The following is a 27,637-nucleotide window of genomic DNA, read 5'->3' as shown; positions in this document are numbered from 1 at the left end:
GCCTGGCCCGGCTTCATCCTCGCCTGGCCCGGCTTCATCCTCGCCTGGTCCAGCTTCAGCTTCATCCTCGCCTGGCCCAGCTTCAGCTTCAGCTTCATCATCGCCTGGCCCGGCTTCATCCTCGCCTGATTCTGGTCCAGCTTCATCCTCACCTGGCCCGGCTTCGGCTACAGCGTCAGCTTCGCCTGGCCCGGCTTCATCCTCGCCTGGTCCGGCTTCATCCTCGCCTGGTCCGGCTTCATCCTCGCCTGGTCCGGCTTCATCCTCAGCTTCATCCTCGCCTGATTCTGGTCCAGCTTCATCCTCACCTGGCCCAGCTTCAGCTACAGCTTCGCCCGGCCCAGCTTCAGCTACAGCTTCATCCTCGCCCGGTCCGGCTTCAGCCTCGTCTGGTCCAGCCTCCGTGTCTGCATCCTCGTCTGGTCCAGCCTTCGTGTCTGCATCTCCGCCTGCTGCGGTCCCGGCTTCCGTGCCCTCAGCCTCGCCTGGCCCAGCCTCGTTTGGGTCTGGAGCTAAACGGCCGTTTTCTGGACCGCTGGCTAGGCTACTGGCCGGGCGCCGTCACCTGAGCGGCCGCCGTTGCCTTCCGCACGGCCGGCCCCCGGACCGCCATTGCCTGAGCGGCCGCCGTTGCCTTCCGCACGGCCGGCCCCCGGACCCTCTTCGCCTGAGCGGCCGCCGTTGCCTTCCGCACGGCCGGCCCCCGGACCCTCTTCGCCTGAGTGGCCGCCGTTGCCTTCCGCACGGCCGGCCTCCTGAACCTTTTGTGCGCCTCCACGGCCTTCTTCGTGGCCGGCCTCCTGAACTGTCCCATCCTGGCCTCCTGTGTTATCGGGCCCCTGGCCGGCCACCTGAACTGTGTTTTGGACTCTGCTCCCCTGTGAGTTTTTTTTTTGTGAACATTTGTTTGGGACTCTGGGGCCTCCGTCTTTGGTCTTGGCCCGGTCCCTCCGTCCTGGGCCCCCTGCCGCCCGCCCGGATCTGGTGGTGTGTTTCTGTGGCTGTCGGGGGCCAGCCCTTGAGGGGGGGGGTACTGTCATGGTCCTGCGACCATGACTCAGTGACTTTATGTTTATGTTCTTTATTGTTATTACTTGCATTATTATTCATGGCTGTTTTGGGATGGTTTGTGTTTGGGATTTTAGACACTGGGTTCTGGGTTTGTGCTCCCTCTGTTGGTCCCTGGTGTTAGTGTTCCCCTGTCTCGTCAGGTTAATCAGGTCCAGCTGTTTCCCCCACCTGTGTGTGATTTCCCAGTGTCTCTTCGTGTACTTATAGTGTGTGATTTCCTCTGCTCCTCGTCGCGTCGTCTGTGTTCATACCTGGTGTAATCCCCTGCGTGCTCTCCCTGCTGTTCTCCCTTCATGCTCAGGTTTGCTATTTCTTTGTGTAGTTTCTCCCAGTTAGTTCATCCTTAGTTCTGTTTTACCATCCCCACTTTATATAGGATATTATCAATAAATCACCCTCACACCTGAATAAGTGCTGCGTTTTGAGTCCTCCTTTCCATTCTCCACACGGCCGCTGCCCCGGACCGTGACAATAATTGTCTTAAAGATAAAATCTTGAACTCAAGCATAAAAACTATTGTCATTGTTTCAGATGTCTTGGTTGTTGTTTTCATCTTCATTTAAATCATCATTTGAAGTCTAAACAATTTGAATTTAAAACCCACGATTCCATGAATGAAAAGCACAAAATATAACTCGACCGGCATATTGGCCAATTTTTAGCTATTTGCCAATGAATCTGTATCAGGATCATTAAGAGATGACGAATAAAAATTAAGAAAGTAAAGGAGAGACAGGAGAAGCACACTCTGACCCCATTATGAGTGTTGATGTTGTTTAGTTTGTCCTCCAAGTAGTGAAGCAGAGGCAGTGAAGGTGCATGACTTTAAATGGCAGGGGTCAACCACAGTGCAGAAGAGAGGTGAAGAAGACAGCCAGGGTACAGGGGTTAAAAATCAGTGTGAGTGGTTATTTGTTGACAGAAGGATGGCAATGGCAGTGACGACTTTATTTATATATCAGATTTTGTTATACTTAAACTACTTATACTTAAACCCACCTCTTAATACAGAAGATAAAAACATAAACACATAAGTAGGTTTACAGTGTATTAAGGATAGCCGCAAGAGTGAAAGGGACGGTTTAGTGAGACCTGCTGTGATGTTTGGTACAGAGACACTGCTGCTGACAAAAAGACTGGTGGCCAAGCTGGAGGTGGAAGAGCTGAAGATATTAAGATTTTCATTGGGAGTGACCAAGATGGACAAGATTAGAAATGAGTGTATCAGAGGGACAGTTCAGTTGGAGCAATTTGGAGACAGACAGGCAAGGTTGAGATAGTTCCAACCTGGGAAAAGGACGGATAGTGGATATATCAAAGAAAGCATGTTGAAGATGGAACAGGAGGACATGCAGAGGGTTGGTGTCAGAGAGGATGCTAGGAATAGGGCAGGTTGGAGGCAGATGATCCGCTGTGGCGACACCTAAAGAAGAAGCAGAAAAAGAAGTTAACACTTCCTGAATCAGAAGAATCCAAGCTGAAGTACAGTAGGTTCCTGAAATTATCCAACCAGTCCTTCATCTGTCTATCCATCCATTCTCTTACACTTATCCGATTCAGGGTTATTGGGGGACTGGAGCCTATCCTAGCTACCACAGGGTGAGAGCTGGGGTACACCCTAAGCAGGTCTGCCATAGTGTTTAATTGTGAATTTATCTTTATTTGAAATCCACACACATTGTCCGGAATCACACTGACACATTAAAAATCTGCAACAGATAAATTATTCTGTTAGCTCTGACTTGAACAAGTGAATTGTCAGGATAAATACTTCCACATGCTGTATAAAAACATCAAAAAATAATGGAACTCGGCAGAAACACCAGTACAGCTTGTGTTGAGTGTGTCGCCCTCTTCTGGTTGACACTGTGAATTGCCTGTAGCCCTGACATTGTGATGGCTGAGAAACTGAGTAAGGTCATGAATTGGACACAATGCCAAACACTCCTTCTCCCATTGGAAGAGCAGATGGCAGCTCCCCAGTGCACAAGGCAGGGAGATGCCACCACCAGACGCTCAAGGGTGTAGAAGCACACACGAGCACAAGCGCATTAACATTCTTGGTATTCATGCATTTGTGTGCGCACCAGTAGTATACACTCGGAGCACACAAATACCAAGAACGCACACACGCGGACTCGTGTCTAGGACCCAGCTAACAGAGGCTTGACCTAAATTCCTTAATTTCCAATGTCTGAGGGTTGAATTGTCTCTTCGCCTTTCTGTCACGCAGTGAAGTAAAGTTGTGGCAGGTTTGCATCATAAGCACTCACATCACTGGTTATATGTCACATATATACATTATCTGCCAAGCTTTATTTTGTTTAATGACAGTCATAGTAACATGCAGTGTCTACCAGTCCCATTGAGTCATGATGGTGAACTCAAGGCACCACGTTACCCAACGTTTCCATGTAAATCTAACTATAATATCTACTTTTCCACTGTAGCACAGAATGAACTATAGCTTGAACTTGAATGATTAATGTCATTATAAAGTATAAGCCTCTGTGACATGCACTGGTAAGCATCCCTATTTAAACCAAGCCTTCTAATAATAAACACTTCATTAGCACTTTTGTTAAATACGGATGCACTGCAATGATCGTCTGCTCAAAACATACAGGAAATGTCAATTAGCAGACAAATTTGCTGTGTGTATTTCACCGCATATCCTCGATTAGAGTGCTTGAGATCCTGGGCATTTAGGCACACAGATTTGTCACGTTGCCTCCAATACATAATAATAATGCGGCTATCAGTGTCAGTTTGAGCCATATTGGTTGACACACTGAGGAGGGTATGCTAAGCTTAGCTGAGTGGCATGTCACGGCAGGATATGAGTTAGCTAATGTGGTGTAAAAGGATTTAGAGGATTTGACCCTATCAGCGGAGATGGCACTCAGAAAGGCTCTGTTAATGACACTAAATGAGTCTGTGCCTGGAGCATGCTAATAATGGTGGAAATAAAACCAGTTCATAATTTATATGGAGATTTTTTTTGTTGCAATTTCTTTTTGGCAAATAGTTAATTGCAAAAAGTGTGTCAACGTGGTGCATACTTTTAAAGGTGAAGTAACACCAAATGTTTCGGTGCCTTCTCTGAAACAATGAATTGTAATCAACTCAAATTGCCCTTCAAATGAGGTGTAATTTTTAGGTGAGCTGCTTTGTCATCACTTATTGCCTGTCTCACACTGCACTGTGCCATTATCTGATTTTTATGCATGTTTGTAGCTCTCCTAAGGTGATAATAGAGATTTATAGCAAATATCTCCTCGCCATTTCTCCAAAGAAACTGTTTGATTGATAGAAACTATGACAGAGAAGAAGAAATGTCTGTTTCTGGTCTGGTGGTTGATTTCCAATTTGACTTTCAAATTTTATGAATAGGGAAGTGGTATAAAAAGCCATTAACTGCTAGGCTGACAATTCACATTAGCTTTCTCAATATGGAAACTGTGAATGATGAAAATTAAAGAGCAATGTTATTTTGACGATTGTTTTTTATGGAATGTGAGTACCTGACTAAAATTCAAATGAGGGAGTGATGGTTTTTATCTGGCCCGAACCCAAAACCTCCGTAGCAAACAGCAGTCTGCGTTTGTGCAGAGCGACTGTAAGTTAATACATTTTCAGGGAACTGTTGTTGTCCTGCAGAGCTGACTTTGTCTGAAAGTAATTAAGATTAAATGTACTGTGCTGAATATAAGATTAAGTTTTAACAGTATTATTAGTTTTCCTTGCATCTGCTTCGGAGGTAGTCTCTAACATTAAGACATCCATATTTTATCCCAGTTTACCTCCAGTTTACAGCGTGATATCATAATATACTAACAGTATTTATTGAAAATGGCAATTAATTCAGTAGAAATGTACGTGTTTATTAGCTGTCTGCCAAAATGTACAAAGAATTATTCCAGTTATTAATTCACTCGACTGCACCAGCAGAGATAAGGAAGCAGCATGCTTTAAAAAGCTGAAATGTAATGTATTTACAGATGCTCGGTGGGCTTGTTTACTATTCTTTTGGCTTAAAAAGTTAGCAGAAATTGAGTAATAATAATTACACTATTCAGCTATTAATAACTACATATCCACACAGGATAACAAGCCTAATACCTGTCACTATCACCTTTGCATGATATCCCTCCATTATAATCGTTCATGGTCCATGACGAGAAGCGCCATTCTTGCTGCCCTGCCGGGCAGGGCATTGGCACAGCTTGACTAGGAGGACAAGAAGTTGTAGCTGCCAACTCCTGCCGCACGCCGCCCACTGGTCAAATCCTCTTTTACTGGTTTCACTATGACACTCTGCCCGCCATCCTTGGCTCACCATGCAAAGCTAGGACAGGAGCTTCATCACTCATGCCAGGGATACCCACTGGAGGTGGGAAGTGGAGAGAGAAGTGACAGTGGAGGAGGAGAGGGAAAGAGAAACAGATGGAATAAGAGAGAATGATACAAGCTGAAAGAAAGGGCTTTTACAGAGATTTGGCCATTGTGTATCACAACTTACCTGGAGGAGATACAGTGAGTCAGCCAGAGACAGCAGGTAGTGTTGTTAACTATAATTTTTTAAACTGCCTTAAGTGTGTAATATTATGTTTTGGATTTTTTTATTATTATTATTAAAGGAAAGGCCACAAAATCAAATCTTCTCATGTGTGCATTTGTTTGTGGGTGCTCATGAAAGGAAATGTTTGTGCAATGATGATTGACCTTTTTTTTCTGAATGTGATTAGGCAGAAAAAGGAGATATTTGTTCGCTGGCAGCTGCAAAGACCCACATAAATGCAGAGGCGTCTCGAGGAACTCAGCGCTGTCAGCAGTTTTTTTCCTACTGATAATCTATGCCCTGACCCACAAGCTACTGCGCGCCTTTGTTTAACGTGTTGTTTTTCTATCCATTTCTAGCATTTTAACACAGATGTTCACTGTGGGAGACAGTGGGAAGCTGGCTCATTCACTGTACAGACAAAAAAATGCCTTCCAGCTACTCTGTTTTAGTCTGGTTTAGCACAGAAGTGGGCGTATTTGTGTGGCCAAGCTGATATGGATGGTTGAGTTTGAGTGTTTGTGTTATGTGTTTTGTATAGTGCTGTATTAATCAGCTCTTAAACCTTTTTCCTTCTGTCTTTTTTGTTGGGTTGTTTGTCTCTCTTTTTTAGGAAATATCTTCAAAAGAATCTCTCTTCTGGCCTGGAGGTCTTCTAGAGGGTTGGACCTCCTCGCCATCATGAAAGGCTTAGGGACCAACCGCAGCAGACACCTGTCTGATTCCTGCGACACTTCTGCAGACCATTCAGAGGCCCTCTTTTCTCATAAGACCACCACACTTCCTCGCAGCCCTTACTTGCTGAGTCCCACAATGGACCACTATGGCACCATGGACCCCCACCTTTACTCTTCAGCCAACCCAAGCTCCCTTCCACCAGAATGCATGCTGCCCCTCAACAACCAGCTGTCCAACAGCAGCACCTTTCCTGGGATTCACTACAACTCCTATGACCAGTCTGATTTTTCTCCTCCTGGGGACAGTATCGGAGGAATAAGCACAGGGACCATGGGGACCTCCATGTCCATGGGCATGGGCATGGGGACGGGAATGGGCATGGGCATGGCAGGGCTGAGCGCACGAACACCTATGATTACAAGTGGCTCAGCAACAATATCACATCATATGACCAAGAACCAGACCCCACCAAGTCTGCTTGAGTTTGATAAACAGTTACCTGGCGGCCGTGATGGATTCAGCACATTGCAGTTTCACCGAACATCTGCTGCTGCTGCTGCCAAGCAGCGTACGGACAGTCCTGGTCGTATTCGTTACATGCTGCACTCAGTGCAGAAGCTCTTTGCGAAGTCGCAGTCCCTGGAGAGCCACAACATGAAAGGAAATGTTAACGGACGGTCGACCGGCAGTGGAGGAGGTTCATCTAGTACGGAGGATGGAGGGAAGCACAATCGCAGAGCCAAAAGTAAAGATCGGGGTACAAAATCAGAAGCAACTGCCAAGCGACGGCCACGCTCCAACATGTCGGGTTACTGGAGCTCGGACGATCTGGACAGCAGCGATTTGAGCAGCTACCACAACACCATGGCCATGATGACTCTCGGGCGTCCATCTGGCCCCGACAGCCACGGGGGGCAGAACAGATACATCCACAGTGGCTACAACACTATCAGCTCATCTAAAAGCAGCAGTGACTTAAAGTATCAGGCACTTCCTGGGCCAGGGGGTGGAGGAGGTGGTGGATTAAGTGGACTAGGTGGATTAAGTGGACCAGGAGGTTTGATGATGAATGATAGTGACTATATGAAAGGAGGGTCATGGTCCACATTAACCATGGGTCAACCAAGACAGGTTATTCAGAAGGGCTCAGCTACACTGGACAGGTCCATGCTCAAATCCAAGTCCTGTCAACAAGAACTAACCTGCAACTACCTACAGGTTGGAAGAAGGGTGAGTAGCCCACAAAGTAGAGTGGATAAAAAATTATATTCTGTCTATTTGTTGAGTGTTTACTGTATGTTTATATAAGCTATTACCATCAAGGGAAACACTTCAGTGCTTAGATAACAACATAGATCGTTAAAAACTGACTGAAGACTCATTTTGTTCACTTAATGGTGGCTATAGGGTGACTGGAGCAGCTCATTAGGTCACAGCGGGGGTGCCAATGAAATCCCATGCCGGCGGATGCGGAGTGGTAGCTATGTGAAGGCAATGGGAGACATGGAAGACAGCGATGACTCTGAGGGAAGTCCCAAACCCTCACCAAAAACTGCTGCTCGGCGTCAGAGCTACCTCAGGGCTACCCAGCAGTCTCTGAGTGACCAGTTTCCCCCACGCAAGTAAGGGCACAAACTGAACTATGGTTTATTACACATTAGCATAAACAATAAGGGAGAAACCCTTTACATACAAACAAGGATCAAAGAAGAAGAAAGCGTATGGTTACCATTCATGAGAACAACTAGAAACCATGTCTGTTTCTACAGTCATGATAAGCTGAGAAAAATACAACATGTTGTTTTTAATGCATGACTATAGTCAGAAGAAAAGTTACTGATTGGCCCTTTAAAATGTATGTAGCCCCCCCCCCCCCCCCCCCCCCCCAAAAAAAAAATCTGCTGATTTTCAGAGAACGCCCAAAACACTTATTAGAACACACTGTTATAAATACTGATTGGCAAAAGCTCTTAACAATCAAACAACAGTAAAAAAAAAAGCCTCAGCCTCAGAACAGACACACACACACAAGTGCACACGTGTACACACAGTCCACGCTGCGCTTACTCACGCATAGAAGTGGTGTCAGACTCCCTGCTGCTGTCCACATGTCACTCTTACTATCATACCTCAGCTGTGATTTACCTACATATTATTGGCCATAGAAAGCGTCACTAAGATAATACGCTATACAATAGTGCAGTTTACACAATACGACACTGAGTTTTGCTTGCGTTCAGCCAGTAAATCAGCACAAATCAGCCCAATCGCTTTGACTAAGTGGGATTGTGGCTCACTTGCCTCTGAGTGACATGGTTTCTGGAGCAAAGCATTGCACAATGTGTGATGCAAGCACAGTGGGACATTGCTAATTGACTGTGCCTTTTCATGCAAGGCCAGAAAATATAGTCATATTGTTTCATTTTTATCCACAGCGATGTTACACTAATTTAAGCCACAGCTGTCATGCTTTCTAATGTATAATCAACTTTTCAAATATTGACTTGTTAGAGAAATGTATGAAATTTTAATACCCCGCGATAACATCTTTTCCCCCAGATTATCATGCTTTGACAAACTTTAGTGTATTTTGGGCTTGTTTTTGTCAGTGTCTATTACATTCAGATACATACATGACACAAACCTTGATGCAATAATGTGTTGTATAGTTTCCTTTTGAGGTATCTTATGATTCTGGTTGGATCAGAGGCAGGTTGGGGGGGGGGGGGGGGGGGGTGTTGATAATCATGGGCACAGCTTACCTACCAAACACACCGAGCAATTTAAAAATCTAGAATTACGCTTGAATGACTTATCCTAATACCCCCCTGCTAATTCCTGATCGTCCAACCCTACTTTCTTCCGTTCTGCGCCTACCTGATTGGCGTGAGCAGCAGAACCCTGGAATACACCTTTTTGCAAGGGGAGCTAGATGCCCTGTGGTCTCCACTCCACAGTGTGTCCTCTCTGCACCAGCTGGGCAGGTCAATGAGCAGGTTAGTGATAGGTCTGCAAGTCACTTCTCAGGGGCGCGGTGCAGAACACTTCAGATCGGATTGGTCTATGATCAGTGACTTTGCACTGCCCCCCTCAGATGTCTGAAAGTGGAAACTCCAAATGCAAAAATTCATGTCCTGCTGCCAACAACTGCTAACCTCCCGTAAGCTTGTAAATACCATCTGTCCAGTGCTTTTAGGTGGAAAGTAGCTTCAACACTATTCAAATTAGGGAATGAGGGGGACATCTGTGTCCATACACTTTGCCATGGCATTTTACTGCCATGTCACTATCACTGTGTGCCAACAAAGAACATGTATAACATACTATTTTTAGCTTAATAAAAACCTAAACATGTTTTGTCTTGGCACCATGATGGCATAGAACGCTGTGCACTGTACATGCCTCGCCTGACATCATTGGCTTTGCATGCTGGGATGCTAAAATGACTAATGCTAAAATTAGATGAAACAGAGATGAGATTTGGAGCATCAAAGTGGGAATTAAAGGGATGACTTCAATAATAAACTTGTCCTCCTTTTATCTCTCTTTCAATTTCTGGTTTTGCTGGTCACTCATTTTCTCCCTTGATCAAAGTTTTCCCTTCTGCCTCTCTGTCATCGTGCATTAGCAACAGCATATCCTGTTTACAATCATTTTCCATCAGTTTTTCTACTTAGACTTCATATCCCTAAAGGATATCTTTTGGTTACTTCCCTTCCCAGCTGTCTTCCAGCTCTCAGAGAGTTCTCCAATAATCGCAGCCTAGACAACCTAGACTGTATCGGGAGTATAGGCTCATCTTTGCCACCATGGGACGACGATGACTTCAGCCAGGCTTGCAGTACCTTGGGCAGGCGCATGGGACAGGTCAGTGTTTTCCTGGAAGACTGACAGGGAAAATGTGGCGTCTCTTATCTTTCAGAGGTTAAAAAAATGTTTTCCATTTCTGCCTGTGTCTCATTTGCTTCCATTATCTTCCTAATGAGTTCCGAGTGCATTTGTTCTCGATCATAATTTACATCATTTGGCTCCTGGCAAACTTTCTACTCTCACATCACCAGTCAAAGACCCTTTTGTCTGCCTCGAGCTACACTCGTTTACTTAGTATAATTTACATTTTCACAGATACAGCCCGAACGGCTGTAATAAAACGAGCTCCCAGCGAACAAAGATTCCCTATTTTCTGACTGCATCTCACTGATAGTTTAAATTTCCAGTTCGTCCACTTACATAAGAACTATTAGCCTCCCAATGTCAAGGTCGGTGAGATGATGAACAACTGTGCAGCGTGGCTCTGATCTTCCTCAGTGAAATGAGGCAGTGCAGGCTATTAGTACAGGATTTACAGCCAATCTCCGACAGCTCACTCACTGCATTACAACACATTCGCCCAGTATATCAATTTAGGGATTGAACTTACATGCACAGTAGCGAGCCATGCAAATTCATTATGCATTATATTTTTAACTTAGTGATGTACTTTTTCCAGAGCAGAAAAATTCAAATTACCTGAAACATTTACATGATTGTGCCAATGTGTGCTGACACTCACCTTTAGAAAAGTCAGAGCAAAAGATGAATTTATATGAGCATTGAGTCACTACATGAAAAAAGTCACATCTGTTGCCTTATTGTTTGTTTGTTTTTGTTTGTTTCTTTGTTTTTAGCATTATTGTTGTACAGTTTTATGTGAGGAAAAAAATTTAAATAACGGTGCAGATCACTAGAAGAAAAAATAACTTTAATGCATACAAATGTAGCCTATAAAGTAAATCAGTCTAATATATCATTATTGGACATCATAAAAATGCATTTATAGCAAATTCGACATACCCTTAACCATACACACATTTGCACAAGTGCACACATTTGGTGGTTTTACTGCACATCCAGAGGCTACTCCTAGCAGCTACTCTCAAGGCAGCCGCCTTGAGTGCGAGGAGCAGCTTCAGTGAACAAAATAACTACTGCTACATCTTGTTTTGTTTTGTTTTTCCTTCACTCTAGCTACGAGACCTAGAAAGGAGCCATCATTATGAAGACCGCAGCTCAGATTCTACATTTAGAGATTCCCGTTCCCATTCTCAGGACAACTCAGAGCCTCCAGACCTACCCATGCCAACGTGCTTCCGATCCCGCAGCCACAGCTACCTGAGAGCCATCCAGGCTGGCTGTTCCCAAGACGACGAAGTTGCATCCATTGACTCGGGCTGCTCTCCGCCTCCCATTGACACCACGGTTCGCACCTACAGCACCAGCACTGGTAAGTCCCAGACTGAAAAACTGATGGTAAATTGCAGATTTTTTATAAAACAATATAGGAAGAGTCATTGCCACAAAGCACAGTAATGTGTTCCCAAACTGATAAAACCATTTTCTTTCACTCCTTTTCAAGTGTGACACAATCACATGAGCCCAAATTCTTTGCTTTGCTTTGTGTTTTCCATGGTAGTAGTTTGAATGTTCATTATAACCTTGGTCTTTGGCGGGCAACTGATCCTCCAGCATGCACGCAGCATTACATGCAGCTCAAATGCAGCCTTTTTTGCCCATGCTAGACGAACTTTCTGGACAATGGAAGACATGGAAAGAACAGTTTGGCTCTTACCTGAGAGCCACAGGCTTGGACAAAGAACCAAAGGAGAAACAACTTGCAATTTTTCTTCAGCGTTTTGGGACAGACAGACCACACATCCTACCCCCACGCACAGGTAACAACGTGAAACCAACCCCTTTCCCCCCTAAAATCATTCTATCCATTTACCACTTCATGAACTACAAAGAAAAATAAATAAATAAAATGTTTATCAGTACAAATATAAAGTTGTCAAACTGCTGGACAGAGACTAGATTAAAATCATACTCTAAGTATACATTACTGTGTAACTTGTGATTACAGGACATGGTAGCACAAGAAGACAGTGAGCAGTTTGTTTGCTAACCTAACTTTTAATTTCACCGGAATGTTTTACTGGTTGTTGACATCTCAGTGGCCCCTGATGCATATTCCTAGGCTATGGGTTACTATTAAAAAACAAACAAACGAACAAACAAAAAAAACATCCACTTTGTGGCGCTCTTCACACAGTGTGTAAGTCACAGACCACATGCTGCCTTCATGGTAATGAAACTTTTCAGTGCTACTTGGGGATTATTCTGTAGCTTCAGTCTACATATTTTAACCAAGGATTTGTTTTTTGTTTTTTTAATTAAACGTGTTTACTTGTGCATAAACACAATAGGAAAAATTAGCTTGTCTATTGTTTTGTTTTTCAAAAAATATTGCATTAAAACTTACAAAAATTAAAATTACATTTGAGAAATTAAATCCAATTTAATTTCTGATTATCAGAGTTTAGAGTGTAGACATCAGATAGAGTTGCTTTTTTTGTTGTATAAGAAGCAATCAGATATTTTTCTTAAAAGGGTCTTTGTTGCAGTTATACTAATACTTAATTTACTTGTGCAAAATTTAAGGCATTATGAATATGGTTGTGTAAAGTATATTTAATGTCCAAAAGTGTCTAGAATTGCATTTTAGAGCAGTGGAACAGAATTAAAACTAACACTTTCATTGGCAGCAAGCCTGTGATCTTGCAAAACTTTACAGTTAGAAAAAGAAAATTTCATTTTAGATCTAATTTTATTTCAGTTGTTGTTATCCTTACTGTATTTTTTTATGTCTGAATTTTAAAAAATAAAATAAAATAAAATAATTTTTAAAAGTTGTAGGACCTTGCCGATGCTATTATTAGCATTTAAAAATGGGGGGAGAGAAAGGAAAAGAAAAAAGCTTTTGGTCTTCTGACGGTGGTGATAGAATGTCCGAGGTGCTCCTGAAGGCATCAAGTAGAGCTGCCACCACGCCTCCCTGGAGCTCAGAGAGACGCTCCAAACAAAAGGCAACAAAACCCGGCTTTTCGTTTCCACAGGCGTGACAGGTAGTGCGTGTCGACAGCTGTCATTGAAACAATCTAAGTCTTTACTCAAGACACTTCGTGTGTGTTTTTGACTGCGCTGTGAGAACAGGGTAAGTAAACTAACCGTTCTCAGCTTACTGTTTACACGTTATCATCAATTAAGCTCAAGTTTGGTGTCCCGGCTTGTTCGGTGACAGGATGACGTTTAGCTGTTGCCCACGGAAACGGACGTATGCTTTGTGGTGTTAGGACGATAATTGAGCATTCCCGTTGATAGTTTGTGCTGGTGTTTCTGAGCATAAGTCTAAGTGGACGGCTAAATGTATTCACTTGTCTTCATTAAAATTGGCCTGCACAGGGGGATTATTTAAGGGCTGCCCCAATATTCGCCCAAATGTTGGTTTAGAGCCCTTTTCAGGTTACATTTAAGGTTCTGCAGTTTTGTAACTGTGAAAAATCTGTCTGTGTCCTGATGATGGTTTCGATGACAAGGGAGTGGTGGTCATGGTTACAGGCAGTGTTGTGTGTTTCTTGTGATGTTAATGGATTAAACTGTACATAATCCATACTTTGCTGATAAACCCAGCATCACAGTTCACCTCATGCTGTTTCTGAACCATCAGTGTCACTTGAACCAGTTGTTGTTACTGATCCAGTGTTTATATTGGTTTCGGCTGAGCTGGAGCTGTCATCCACTATGTTCAGTCTTTCCAGTCTTTATTGAGAATGTGGTTGTGTCCTGGTTTATTAAATAAGCATTTTGGGATGAAGATTAGTGTGTTCTTTAGTAAAGTTGTGTACCCTTTAACATGATGGATTATATGATGGATTATAGCTGGTGTGCTGGTATCTTAAGGCTTTGGTTTTTACCTTGTTGTGTGCTTAATTATTTAATTACTATTGCAATATTCTCCCTGAGGGGGAACTTTAACTCACTCAAGCTTCTAAAACGAATTGATCAAATGTTCCAAACCCGATGTTGGTAAATGCCCTTCAAACAGTGGTAGCTTTGTGGGAACTACCAAATAGTAAAAAGCTATTTAGAGAAAGGAGATTGCTGTTTGTCCTGTAGCACATATCCCATTTTTCTTTTCTCTCAGTTTGGGATTTATTCTTTATTCTTTAGTTAAGGTTTAATAAATTGGGATGGTTTTTAAAACTGATTTATATCCTCCTAAAACCTCAGCAATTCTTTTTTTTGTCCTCTGTTAGGGATATGAGTCTAAGACCTCTACATCAAGCACCATGAATGCAATCTATACGAGTCCTACTTTACTGTCAAGATGACATCCTGGTCTTTCTATTGATCCCAATTTGTTCTCTGTCAATTAAATTTCAATCATACTGAAAACTGGTTGAAATAATTTTTTTGGATGAAACATGAAAACAGGACAATACTGACTGAGACCACCAAAGAGGTGGTCCTCAAGCTACATCAAGCTGAAAATGGGCAACCAGGTGCTTTTAAATAAATAAATAAATAAATAAATGTCAAAGCACACAAACCACCTGCAAAGGTTTATCTCTGAAGGTAGCATAAAAACCAAACATTAAAAACACCAGCTTAAATCATTCTTCAGCATATCTGTGTTCACAGCATGACTCAGATAACCTATGCTCTAAATTTACTGGCTCCTAGTTATAGATCGAGACAGATTCTTCAAGCTTACGCACTCCAGAGTAATACTTGATCTTCATGCCTCAGATAAGGACGGAAAGAATAAAGCCTTCTGAAAGGTAATGTAACAAGGCTGCCTCATTCTGCTGATGCAATAGAAATTTCCTTCACAGGCCAGTGTCTTGTGCGGCAGAGCCCTACTTTTTACAGAAATTCTTATCCATACAGTGGGGGAAATAATTATTTGATCCAGTACTGAATTTGTAAGTTAGCTCGCTTCCAAAGAAAGGAGCAGTCTCTAATTTTTATGGTAGTTTTATTTTTAAAGGAGAGAGACAGAATATCAACCAAAAATCCAGAAAAAAAACACATCAAATAAAAGTTACAAACATGTCGTTGAATGAAACAAGTATTTGTTCGCCTACAACGCAGCCACAATTCTGGCTCCCAAAATTTCTCTATATGCTCACGTGACAAACAATTTACAGTATATTACAGATACTACTAATCTCAACTTGTTTTGTGTACAAAGCACTTCTGTCAACAGAATCAATTTCTTCCATTCCAACCTTTCCGCCAAAGTGGGAAAGACTAAAGAGGTGTCAGAGTATGTCACGGGAACGCAAGACCATCAACAATGATGAGAACGTGACAACTGCTCGTGCGATTATTCAGAACTGGAAGAAATATAAAATCGGTCACAATCATGCAAAATTTTTCCTCGTAGGGTGAAGATGATTATGAGAAAGATGGTGGATCAGCCAAAAAACACATGAGAGGAGCTTGTTAGTGATCTGAAGATAGTTAGGACCTCAGTCACCAAGAACACCATCGCTAACGCACTATACTACATAGGAATGTAGTACTATAAGTTTCTCCTGCTCAAGAAGTTTGACAGTGAACATCTAAATAATTCAGTGAAAATTTGGCAGAAAGTGCTGTGGTCAGATGAAACTAAAATCGAGCTCTTTGGCACCAACTTGACCCGTCGTGTTTGAAGGAAAAGAAATGCTGAGTGCGATCCAACGAACACCATCCCCGCAGTCAAGCAGGGAGATGGAAACATCGTTTAGAGCTATTTTTCTCTTAAGGGTACAGGATAACTTCACCGCACTGGTGGTTGAGAAAACTGCCATAACTAATAGAGACTGTTAACCTCATTGTAAGTGAGCAAACCTACAAATTGAGCAGCAGATGAAATAATTATTTCCCACACCGCTATTGTGTCTCAATTGAAGATTAATCTAATTTTTTTTTAACAACAACAACAATTGATGCAGCATGTTGCTTTCAACCATAATGCTGAAATTATCTAAAAAAAATCTAGATATCAAAACATTTTTTCAGCAATCTACTTTTTTTCTCTCTCTCCTTTGTTAATTTTTTTACTCCAAAGACCAGCTATATGTTTTTAATTCAGTGCATCCCTGTTGAGGGTTATTTTGTGTAACTAAAAGGCAGCAGTTTTTTGGCTTCATGTCTGTTTTGTAGCTCTTTTCTGCAGTTCTGAACAAAAGCTTAGGGTTAGAAAGAGCTGGCTGCACTTTTGTTATACGATTTTAAAATAAGATGTTTCTGTTTCCACAGCTGTGTATGCCTGTGTGGCTGAAATCTTTAACCTAAGCAAGTACAGGAGACAGTCTGATGAGAGAATGTGCTACTTGCTGTTCCTCTGTTGTTAATGCGTTTCTGCACTGCACTCTTTCTGATAGCAACAGGCTTTCTACATCTGTTTTCTGTGCTATCATACAGTTGACTTTTTACACTTTGCTCATTAAGCTGTATGAACAACAGTGGATTGTGTGGGTAAACTCTAGACTTGTTAAAAACCGGTTGTGTCACTCGTGTGGTTATGGATGCCATTGCTAATCTGTATGTGGAGGAATCTGCAGTCTCGTGGGAACACTGTGGCAGCGACGGTGCTCAAAAAGACACGGGAAAAAATGTTTGTCAAGTAGACACAAGGTTCGACACAAGGCCTTCCTACCCACTGCCCATCTAAAATATACAGTCTTTGGAATTAATGTTATTTATTCGACAACATACTGATTGTATTTGAGTGTCCCGTTTGTTGTGCGCAGCTCTGCTGATTTATCTCCTGACTAATCTCAGAGGCAGATGTCAGTTATGACAGTTACGTGAGTAAAGCAGATTCGGCGGCATTAAGAGTTAAGAGGGTGAATTCTGGTCAGATGACGAAAGCGTGATGTGACACTTGGAGATCTGCGGGGCAGGTGTCCAAAGACAGACATGCACACTATCTATGCCCTCTAACACCTCGTCACGGTGACAGTTACCCCGCACGCTGGGATGCATTAGTAGTGCCAGCGCACCACATCACACGCTGTGCTCTGCCTAGTGTCTAACTCGCGTTAGAAAAAGGAGAGGAAACGTGGACTTTTCAGCTGTATCAGCGAGGATGTTGGTCATTCTTGGTGGATAGTGACGTGCATAGCTATGATGAATGTTAAAGTGAACGTTTCTTGAATGACATTTGTTTGACAGTGTTTGTGTGCAAAGATGCCAGACACTTTACAGTTTTTGTTTTGTCAGCTTTCAGGCTAGCTCAGAGTTGGTGCCTTCCATCTTTGAAATGTGTGTTTCAATGCATCAACTATCGATGCATCAGCTCAACAAGAAGAACCGTTACAAGTTTTTAAGGCTGATGAGGAAACTCAAATCTGATATTTGTTAAGCTCTACAAATGGCTGATTATGCAAAAGTCAGCGAATAATTGTGCTGAATAATCGTGTTCTCGATATTGACCGTTATGACTATTCAGGCTTTCGCCATATTGGCAACACCAGTGGATCCTTTATTGTCAGTTTATGTTTCCTATTAGGAAAGGGTGTGTAAAAGGGTGTGCATGTTTGCACTCCTGTCTGTGAAAGGAAGAAGACACGCTCTATGTCTGGAGGTGGGCCAGTTTAGGTGTGGACTGGGTATCATCTCCGCTGTTTATTAATGCTGTCATTGTTCAGGCTTCTCTGGAATGTCATCTTGAGTGCATCGCTGTTTAGTGTCACAGCGGGGACAAAGGGCAGCAGTCACAAGCGAGACTTCTTGGCTGTTGACAGGTATTAGTCTGTCAGTAGGAAGTATTGTAGTTTCGATTTTTCCAGACGTTTATCTTCACAGTCCTGAATTACTCCATACAGACTTTTTTGTGCTATTAAATAAAGTAACAGCACTGTTTTTAGATTGGAAAAAGAACTCTCTGTATTCATACATCTTGGACTGCCAGAAGGACCTTAGATCTAGTGACAGTCCAGTACTTCAGGCTGGTAACTGACAGCAAATTGACAAAATTGACTCGCACTTTATCAGATTAAACTGACTCAATAATATGTACAAGGTCAGATGAGCTGTGAGTGTGTGTATGTGAGTGTTTGGAGGTAAAGATAAGGAGCAGAGTGAACAAATGACCCTTTTGTTAGTGATTCAGAGCAGCTCACATGTTTGCTGCAGGGCTTTTTAAAAACCCTTCTTGGAATTTTGACCGCAGCTTTCAGTGAAACCTGATGAAGCATAAAAAATGTTGAATGGAGTTCACCAGATGCTGTTGTGTTGTTTCTTCTAATCTAAAATGTAAAATTTAGCACGTGACTATATGAATCTGTGATCATGTCCTGCTGTTGTGCCACGTTTTACACTTTGATTAAGTGGTAGTGAAGCTAAGCCTGACTATGATGTTAAATAGGCCAAGTTTAAATTTATATTAAGGCGTTATATATTATATCTAATGCATGAGTTTTTGTGACTTTTTGAGACTTTCACATCATCAGTGTGCTTTTAACAAATCTGATACAATTAAAACTCATATATGCAAATATTTACTTGATTTTATTTTATTTTATCAGAACGTAAAATAAAGTAAACAGTCTCATTTAAAAAAAAATTGAATTTTCTGGCAATTATTTCATGGTTCAGGCTTTAAAAGGTAAGTTTCTTCTCTCAACTTCAAAGGCTCTTCTCAGTGCCAACTCTCTTCCGTGGTTTTTTCCTCATTCCTCTGTTTTTCCTCATGTGATGTCAAATAAATCATCTATTTGAGGGATTACACAGCAATCAAAGGGTTTACAGTGCTACAGTAACATTCCCTGTTTAGATTAGACATTTTTAGTGGTACTCCATCGCACTCTGCCATTACTGTGTGTGTAGCATGAGGGGAATAGTGGTCTCTTCTACAGAGTCCTTGTGTTTAAACTAACTATAGAAGCCTGTGAGTGTGTTTACATGATCTTAATGGGAATCTGTAGCCTGACTGAACATCTATATAGCTTGTGATTGATGACTGGATTATACGCAGCTCCAGAATGGCCAAATGTTCTATTCTTAAAAAGATTTATATCACAAATTCTTCTTCTGATTTTACTAATATAGATCAGAGGGAAATGAAAGCTATAAAGAAAACTGAATGAATGGCCATGCTAGCATTGAATCATTGTGGTCTAATAGGCAGAGGGCAGACGTTGGTATGAGCTGGAAAATCTGCTTTTTATATTGCGTGATGGTCTCATGTTGTGTGGATTTCATGTAAACTAACACAAACTGTTACCAGTATAAGGAGCTTGGCTTGAGAATTTTAACCCCTGTATATGGTACGCTGCCATGTGACCATGAAACTGGAGCATTGCGACGCGGTGGAGTATTAACACACAGCTAGCATATTTGTTTTGTTGGTGCAGCATTGAACATGTCAAAGCGTACAGACGCGAGCCCCTTTCAGATGAGCGCTTCTTTCCATTGATCTGATGGCATCTGAACGCGTCGGCCTAGATGAGCGTCTGACTGGGCACTCTGGTTACTTTTCGCCACGGCAATCTAACTCGCTCAGTCAGAGTGTGAGGTGCGGAGGGAGCTACTGTGTCACATGCAGCACACACACGCTTACATTGATTTAGTTACTGAGATCGATATTAACATGTATAGTTACACTTAATGAGTTAATGCTTACAGTTTTCATTAATATAGGTGCAAAAAGTATTTTCTCACGAGTGCAATGGTGCTCTCCACCACTGTCACTGATGTATCTGACAGAACATTAAAAGTGACCTGTGTCAGGGTCACTGCAAAAAGCTTATGTATCCCATGTTTGAAAAGCCCAGCTGCTTGCTTTTTTTGTGTCTTGCCAAATTGACATTTATTACTCAACATGCTGTAACAACAAGCATAAATGCACTATTAAAGCTGGTGGAAAGAGAGAATATTTTACTTGTAAAGGTGTTGTAAAAATGTTAATTGCATGTTATCTCTTACTACACAGATTTTATTTGAGTGGTTTTCTCCCTCTTTTGTGCATACATTCTCTCTGCGTTATCTTTTATGACTGGAGGGCATTTTTGGACTGTCATTAGTGAGCACTGCAGATAAATCTCTCCCTCAGCTGTTCTACCATATTTGGCTTTGAGTGTCAAGTGGCCAGCAATTGGTTTACTGATTTCATCACCTGTCTTGTGATTGAGTCTTTGAAGCACACGGGGTGTGTGTGATTTAATTTAGCAACCTTTATGGGATGATAAGTTTGTTCAATTTTCTGCCTGATTAGATTTTCCACTTAATGGGATGCTTCCCCAGTTCAGCTGTAGCTCCAGCTTTCATGCAACAGTGTCTCTGTGTGTTTATATGCAGCTGAAGAGTTTTGCTTTGGACATGTTGAGAAAAGTGATTAGCGAGTTCTTAGAACTACCCTGATAAACAAATGGGTAATGCAGTAAGCTGTTTGCAGTTCTACTTGTGCATTTTATTATCATTGATTCCTCCTTGTTTTGTGTTCACAATCCCTAGAAGTCACTGGCCAGTTCACTGAAACTCTTATTTATAATCCTTCTCTTCTAATTTCTCCCTCTCTGCTCTTTTCTCCTTCAGTCTCCTCGTGCATAACCACCTGTAAGAAAGCAGCTCCTCCACCAGTGCCACCCCGTACAACCTCCAAGCCCTACATCTCAGTGACCGTGCAGAGCAGCACAGAATCGGCCCAGGACAACTACTTGGACCAGCAGGACAGGAGGTCAGAGGTCAACAGCCAATCTAGCCACGCTCAAAGCAATTCTTCTGACAGCCTTGACAGCACCCGTGCCAACAGCCTGGCCCGGGGCATTCCCCGCCCTCCGCACATCATCCCCACTCCTATTGCTACCCCGAGAGAACCAATTGCCCCCGCTACTGCAAATGCTTCCACTGAGACAAGTGACTCTGTAGTCCAGCACGAACCCCTAAAATCGGGATTTAATAAAGGAAATCTTGCAGCAGAGGAGCCCCTAGTAGTCCCGGTGCCCAGGCGGAAACTTTCCTCCATTGGCATACAGGTACGACAGGGGTGGCTGTACCACTGTTGCACAGTTGTGTAGAAATCAGACGTTAACTACACATCTAACACAGAGCGGTGCCAATAGTCACATCCTTGACTGAAGTGTAACTCGTTTTGCCTGCTGAGCTTGAATCCAGGAAAAAGCTAATTTTGTTCATGATCTCTGTCTAAGTGTTTCCCATCAAACCTAAAAGTATGCCTGGAAGTTAAAGGTGTCATTTATCCATTTTCCAGATCCGGCTCTCAGTGACTCATTTAGAACAACCTTTGGTTTCGACATTGTATTGAAACCAAGCATAAATTATACAGGTTTTTTTTTCTTTTCAGTTTTTCCACTAGTGTTTTGTTTTGTCACTCTGGAATGCCAGCTAGTAGCCATTGCTCGGTGCCATATTAATTGATTCGTGATTGTAGTTTTGACAAAACATTTGACTATATTTTTGTTTGTGTCATTGTTCCTTACTTTTCAGGTGGACTGTATTCAGGAAGTTGCACGAGAAGAGACTCCTCCCCTGACCAGATTTCAATCAATTGGAGTACAGGTGGAGGACGGGTGGCAGTAAGTCCTCTTCCTGTCCTTTTAACAACGTGAGGAATTTATATTATAGCCACACATACTCCTCTGACTGTTCTTTCCCTTTCCAGGAGCTTTGTAGATGTTAAAACACCCTCATTGTCTTTGTGTGTTGTGTTTTCAACATTGAACCATATTCCTATAATGAATATTAACTACTCAAAGATCCCCCCCGGGCATGTTCAAAAAAACAAAAATATTAATCATGTGTAATGTAATGGGGGGGATTAATTACTCACCTAGAAATTCTTAAAAGCCTCCTACATTGAATTCAAATTGTCAAATATGAAGCTATTTTTTGTCGTAATTGAAAAGTTTAATTGCTGGTTGTAAGGCTCCTCATTCATTACTTTCTGTGAGTGATAATTGTGCAGCAGACCCAAATTATCTTAGTTTGCTAAAGTCTGTCTTTTGAACTCAACTTGTAGCAAGTAAATGTGAAAATAGTCTTGAAGTGTTGGACTGTGAACATGCATAATGCAGTTAAATGTGAAATGTGCACACAATTTAAACTTGCCACAGGGTGATGACTCACACTTTTTCTACAGATTATATTCAAGTGCTGCAGACAGTCTGGAAAGTGCAGATTGAGTGTTTTACGCATTTATTAGGCGTGTATACAATCAGGTATCTTGTATAGTAAGTGACTGTCTGCTTTCTTGTCTCCTTACAGTCTTTTGCAAAGTGCTTGAATATAATCAAGATAACAGAGAACAGGGCAAATGCACGTCTGTCTCTGGCAGCTAGTTTTGGCTACGCACCGCGGGAAACTTTAAATATGTCTCTGTTTAATGTGTGGTTAAGATTCATTTGTTTGGTGCAGTGCATTCTGTGACCTGTTTGTATTTTGCTGGTATTGTGCTATGTGACTCTGTTATGTCAGTTTTGGTGCAATGATTCTGTCATTCTTCAGGGTTTTTTTTTTTTTCTCCCTCTTCTTTATGTTTCATTATTTGACTGAACGCAAACCTCCTTATGTTCATTTTCTGACTGATAACAGTAATGCTCAGTCATTGCATCCATCATATCTAATCAGCCTTAGAAAAACAAGAAGCTAGAGTTCCAATCCTCACAAATCATTTGATGCTGGTCTGAGTGCATCATAATGTATGCAAGGCCCAGACTCCATTATATCCTCTGTATTTATAATGTCTACATTAACCAGTGGAATTGGCTCACTGTTTAAACTAAGAAAGACCTGTTTGTTCCAGTAAGGAGTAAACAGGTTTTCTTTGTTAATGCTGTGCACATAAAATGTCACAATGTTCTTCTAATTATGAAAAAAGGCAAATTTATCACAGTGTCAAATACTTTTTTTCAGGCTCAGTCACTCCAGCAGCATGGCCTCAAAGCACGAAACAGACTCAGACACGCAGGACATCTCTATCATCTCCCATGTAATTAATGCCAAACCCACTGAGAAGAAAGTCATGGTCAATTGTGCCAGTCAGTCCATGAGCTCCCCTCCTGGACGAGACTCTTTAGACAGCGCCGACCCCACCTCTTCACCTCCACCTCCCAGGCAGATTCTCAACCGCTCCACCACAAGAAGCAGCTCTTCCTCTTTTTCGGAAAGTCTGGACCCAGCGTTGGACCCCTCTTCTCTTCCACCGCCAGACCCCTGGCTGGACAGCGGGAATAACAGCAGTGTCCCTCAGAGCGGAGGAGGGGGAACGCTGTGTCGGAGGGACGGCCAGTGGTTCTTGAAGCTACTGCAGGCCGAGACGGGACGCATGGAAGGCTGGTGCCAGCAGATGGAACAGGAAACCAAAGATAACCAGCTCTCAGAAGAGGGTAAGGATGGCAGGGTGCTCACTGTAACACAGTTTTCTCATTGTTTAAGTACCTCTGCCAGCTGGAGAAGGTTGCAGAATAGAAAAAGCATAAATCAGTTTACTTTGTTGTCTCAGATATGGTTTTGGTTGTGTTGACACATTTTGTTATTGTCTGGAACAGAGAGTGTTAAATTCACAGCAGAGCCTATGACTCCTGGGTATTGTTGTATACCACAATGGCAAAATTACAGGAAGAAAAGCAAAATTTCTCAGAAATAAACATGAACTAATTAAACCTCGTGACCATAAACCAAATTCACAAGTTCATTGCACTACCAGTGATAGTTTTGTGTGCAGTAACATAAAGGAAATTGTTTAAAAATTCATACGTAAATCAATCGGGACACACTCCTGAAAAACATCATAACCCTGCGATTGCTCTGGTTTCCTCCCACACTCCCAGAATAATAGACTGAGCTATGGTGGCCATAGTTTTATCGGTCACATAAACCTTAACTAAACAGTCAGTTTCTCCAGGTTAGCTCTGTGATGGGCTGGTGACCTGTCCTCTCCACTGCCCTAAGTTGAATGAATGGATGGCATATTCCAAAGATATTTAGGGTAATTGTGTCATGGCATATGTCTGTGTAGGTTCTCGTCCTGGTCATCGTTATTTAAGTAGATTAGAAAGAGCTTGAAAAGAAAAAACTCAACTTTTTTGAGTTTATTAAAGACATTTCACCTCTTATCTCAAAAACTATGTTATGACATAGTTTGTCCAGTAGGATGCGCTCTTACTCTAGTATTTACAAGAGTCAGCAGGAGTAAGCAGAGTCTGCAGCACATGTAGTTGAGTCCACTTTACAGCTCAGCAGACCGTGGTGCAGAGGTGATTAGGGCTTTCATAGCAGGCTAAGTTGCTAACTGTGATCAGGAGTAGCTTTTTCATACATAAAAATGTTTTTAAGTAAAACATGTTTGTTCTTTATAGTTTTTCTTGCAGATAAAGTGGTTGCATATGTGTTACTGCATAGGGATCTTTTTCATTATAAGCTAGAGATACAAACACACAATTAAAACACGTTTTTTTTTCCATTTAAAATTTGAAACTTTCTATCTATGGTTGACATAGCCATAATTTAAGCCAGAAAGTTCCAGAAAGAGCACGCCAAGGCTAAATGTCAAATCACTACCGAAGCGCTTCAGCTCTTCCAAACGTCTGTTGTTGTCTCGCTCCGGCACTTGGTGTGGAGCTCCGTTTATAGGGTCTTGCCTCAAGGCCTCTTCTCACTCTTATCAGAGTTGCACAGCATGGCAGGGATGAGGCGGTAATACCTGGGGTTACCGCACACAAACGGGCCTCTAATCTCCAGAATTACACAAATCTAGTCTGGACCTGATTAAACCCCCAGATTAGATTAATGCCTCCACATCAGCCTGTGGCATAGAGCAAATACACACAGTACACACAAGCAGGGCTGTAGGTGGTCAATATTCAGACAAGGCCCTTTCCTATATTTGACTATATATTTGACATATACTCAGGTGTGTGTGTGTGTGTGTGTGTGTGTGTGTTTTACAGTAAAATATTCAGGATTAAATCTGATGTCGAGCTGTTTTCCAGACCCAGGTGGCATAACACTATAATCATAAATAGTATAATACATTTGAAATGCAGTGATTGAATAGAAGCCGCAATTTTGTCAGGACAGATGTTTGTCCTGATTTTGACAAAGCAAAAGACTAGCATAGTAAGTGACAGACAGAAGGCTGGGGTATCTATATAGGCTTACATTCCTTTAAATAGAATCACAATGTCCAATACACTGTAATCCCCTTCATGACATCCTGTGGAGTCTGTTAGATTCACTGTTTCCTACACCTACGTCTAGACCCTAAAGTTTTGCTTTGTATGATAATGTTCTGCACCAAAGAAAAAAACCAGCAAGTGTTTACCCAGTGAGACCAACTGTATGCAGGTCAGTGTGTAAAGTGCCACTATGAATTCTGTCTCTACTTTAGGAGGTAGAAAGAAAGAAAAGAGAAAATCTTCAATGATTGTTACATTTTTTTTTTCTTTCTCTCACTGTAGTGCTGGGGAAGATTCGCAGTGCAGTAGGAAGTGCCCAACTCCTAATGTCTCAGAAGTTTCAGCAGTTCCGGGGACTGTGTGAACAAAACTTGGTGTGTACATGGCCTTTCTGTGATGATTCCACTTTGCAGGCTCGCTCACGAGACTGAAAGTCCCAGCTAGTTTCTTGTACCCGTTACCAATTTGGGAATTTGTTGGGGTTTTTTGTGTGTCCACAGCAAGAGCTGCTTGCTTTGATGATTACAAAAGCTATCGCACATATGACAACTAATCTGATATACAGCATATTAGGCCTACACAAAACAAGTCATTGGGATCAACCCACACAAAAGAAAAGGAGCTTAAAATAAAGAAATAAGCCCTTGTTTTAGTGAAAATGGCTATATACCGCAGACTTTACAACAAATGCTGCAAAGTAAGAAATATAGAGCGACTACGCGGTTTATCTAGAATATATGAATATAGATCACAGCAGTGATATAAAGCTGCATAAATGTAGTGCACAGAAAAAGAAGGCACAATCTAAAAGCCAGCCTTCCCCAAGCATTACAAGCAGTGGCTGTGTGAGAGTAAAAGATCTCAGAGCAGCCTTTACTTCATATCGGGCAGTATCTGCAGGTTTAATCAGCAGAATAAACATAGAGGGAACAGTTTGATTTGACACTAGATGCTGAGTGGTTGCCTTCTAGATCAAAGTACTGAATTTATCAACGTGGGAGTTGGAAATGTATGATGTTATTGAAATGACTAAACCGTGCTGCGATAGTAGTCCCTCCAGCTCAACAAAAAGAGTTAAGCTGTGATGTAGCTCCCTCTAGTGCTAAATATGAAAACAACAGCTTTTCTGTGCCATAACTCTTGCTGGTCAAAGCAGGCAGTGCTATTATGCAGCTTTTGTCCTCCTCCATTGATACTTTTTTAAAATTTAATAAGAAGATAAAACTCTTGAGAATTAAAATACCTTTTGTGATCGTGTGTTGGCCAAGAGAGGCAGCGGCTTAATCAGCAGAACATTACACACACAACAGGCACACATTTGCATTATAAAATAATGGAGGCTCCTGGTTTGTTCCTCAACATCCTAACCCATTTCCTGTTATCTGAGGGTGCCGGTTTGGGTCTTCTTCCAGACCTTGTCAAATTGGTGACATGTTTGAATAACTTGCATATGGTTGTTTGAGCTGATGATCTTGGAATCTGCATTGTCTACATATGACTCTCAATCTAAACTGTAAATAGCATTGTTGTAATTCAGCTAAACACATATTAGCAGCAGTTCTTTCAAGCCTCAAAGGAGGTTGGTTTAAAGCCAAAAGAAGGGGAAGGGTCTGTTATAGTTTAAAAGAAAAGAAAAAGGAGCAACCAAATAAGCTTTCCGGGTAAGAAACAGTGCTCATTTTAAAACCAAACCTACAGTCAGTGCTATCTACTTTCTAGTCAAACAGCTGAAGGCTTCCATGGACAGTGGTGGTTCCAGCTGTGGTGAAACTACAATACACTGAGGTCCTGAGGTTCCAGTGACAGACGGAGTGTGATGTAAAGAAACCATCCCACCAAGATGATGGCACATCATGGACATAGATACCGCCCTTTTACTTGCCAAGATCATCTCAAATAGATTTAGCCAACTTTTACATTTTCAGTGGTTAATTTTATTTGTATTTATTTATTTTTCATATAAAATTTGTTTTCCATTTTCACACATGCATCATATTCCTGGACAAGACTTCTCTGGTACACTGAAAAGGTTGAAAACAGGCAAATTTGTCAGAATCCTTCTTTTTTGGAGCTTTAGAGGCTACACCGTGATAGCAGGAAAACAAACTAACCCATAACCAGAATGAGTTTGATTCACATTCTGGACAAAAACTCCAAACTCCAAAAAGAAGTTAAGTTGTTTGGGCTTGAGGGTAGTAATAAAAAAAGAAAAAAGAAAAAACTGTTTTATTTTTAACAAGGTTTCATCAGCTGTGTAACACTTTGTACACTTACGCTTGACTGCAGTCAGCTTTTATATCTCATGATTCTTTTCTCATTG

At 41.9% G+C, this 27,637-nt stretch overlaps 1 protein-coding gene across 8 annotated transcripts in view; it reads left to right on the top strand.

The window, feature by feature from the left end:
- dlgap4b (discs, large (Drosophila) homolog-associated protein 4b) overlaps nucleotides 1-27,637 on the top strand; it is a 153,987-nt gene that overhangs the window by 119,208 nt on the left and 7,142 nt on the right. For 5 of the 8 annotated variants that reach the window (XM_086291859.1, XM_086291861.1, XM_086291857.1 and 2 more), the window contains exons 4-13: nucleotides 6,246-7,540; nucleotides 7,718-7,932; nucleotides 9,205-9,306; nucleotides 10,033-10,177; nucleotides 11,318-11,573; nucleotides 11,869-12,021; nucleotides 20,717-21,156; nucleotides 21,629-21,717; nucleotides 23,054-23,526; nucleotides 25,600-25,691. In XM_086291859.1, coding sequence (XP_086147985.1) covers nucleotides 6,314-7,540; nucleotides 7,718-7,932; nucleotides 9,205-9,306; nucleotides 10,033-10,177; nucleotides 11,318-11,573; nucleotides 11,869-12,021; nucleotides 20,717-21,156; nucleotides 21,629-21,717; nucleotides 23,054-23,526; nucleotides 25,600-25,691 — 3,192 coding nt within the window. In that variant the 5' untranslated portion in view covers nucleotides 6,246-6,313. The remainder of the gene's footprint in view (nucleotides 1-6,245; nucleotides 7,541-7,717; nucleotides 7,933-9,204; nucleotides 9,307-10,032; nucleotides 10,178-11,317; nucleotides 11,574-11,868; nucleotides 12,022-20,716; nucleotides 21,157-21,628; nucleotides 21,718-23,053; nucleotides 23,527-25,599; nucleotides 25,692-27,637) is intronic. The other 3 variants (XM_086291862.1, XM_086291863.1, XM_086291865.1) reach the window with 3 other exon arrangements.

The sequence above is a fragment of the Aulonocara sp. 'chitande type north' Nkhata Bay genome, linkage group LG5 (assembly GCF_057382095.1).
Source record: "Aulonocara sp. 'chitande type north' Nkhata Bay isolate Kocher_YH1m ecotype deep benthic linkage group LG5, A_spYH_male_GT1.1, whole genome shotgun sequence".
NCBI classification, from domain to species: domain Eukaryota; kingdom Metazoa; phylum Chordata; class Actinopteri; order Cichliformes; family Cichlidae; genus Aulonocara; species Aulonocara sp. 'chitande type north' Nkhata Bay.
This window is presented reverse-complemented; position numbering and strand designations above follow the sequence as displayed.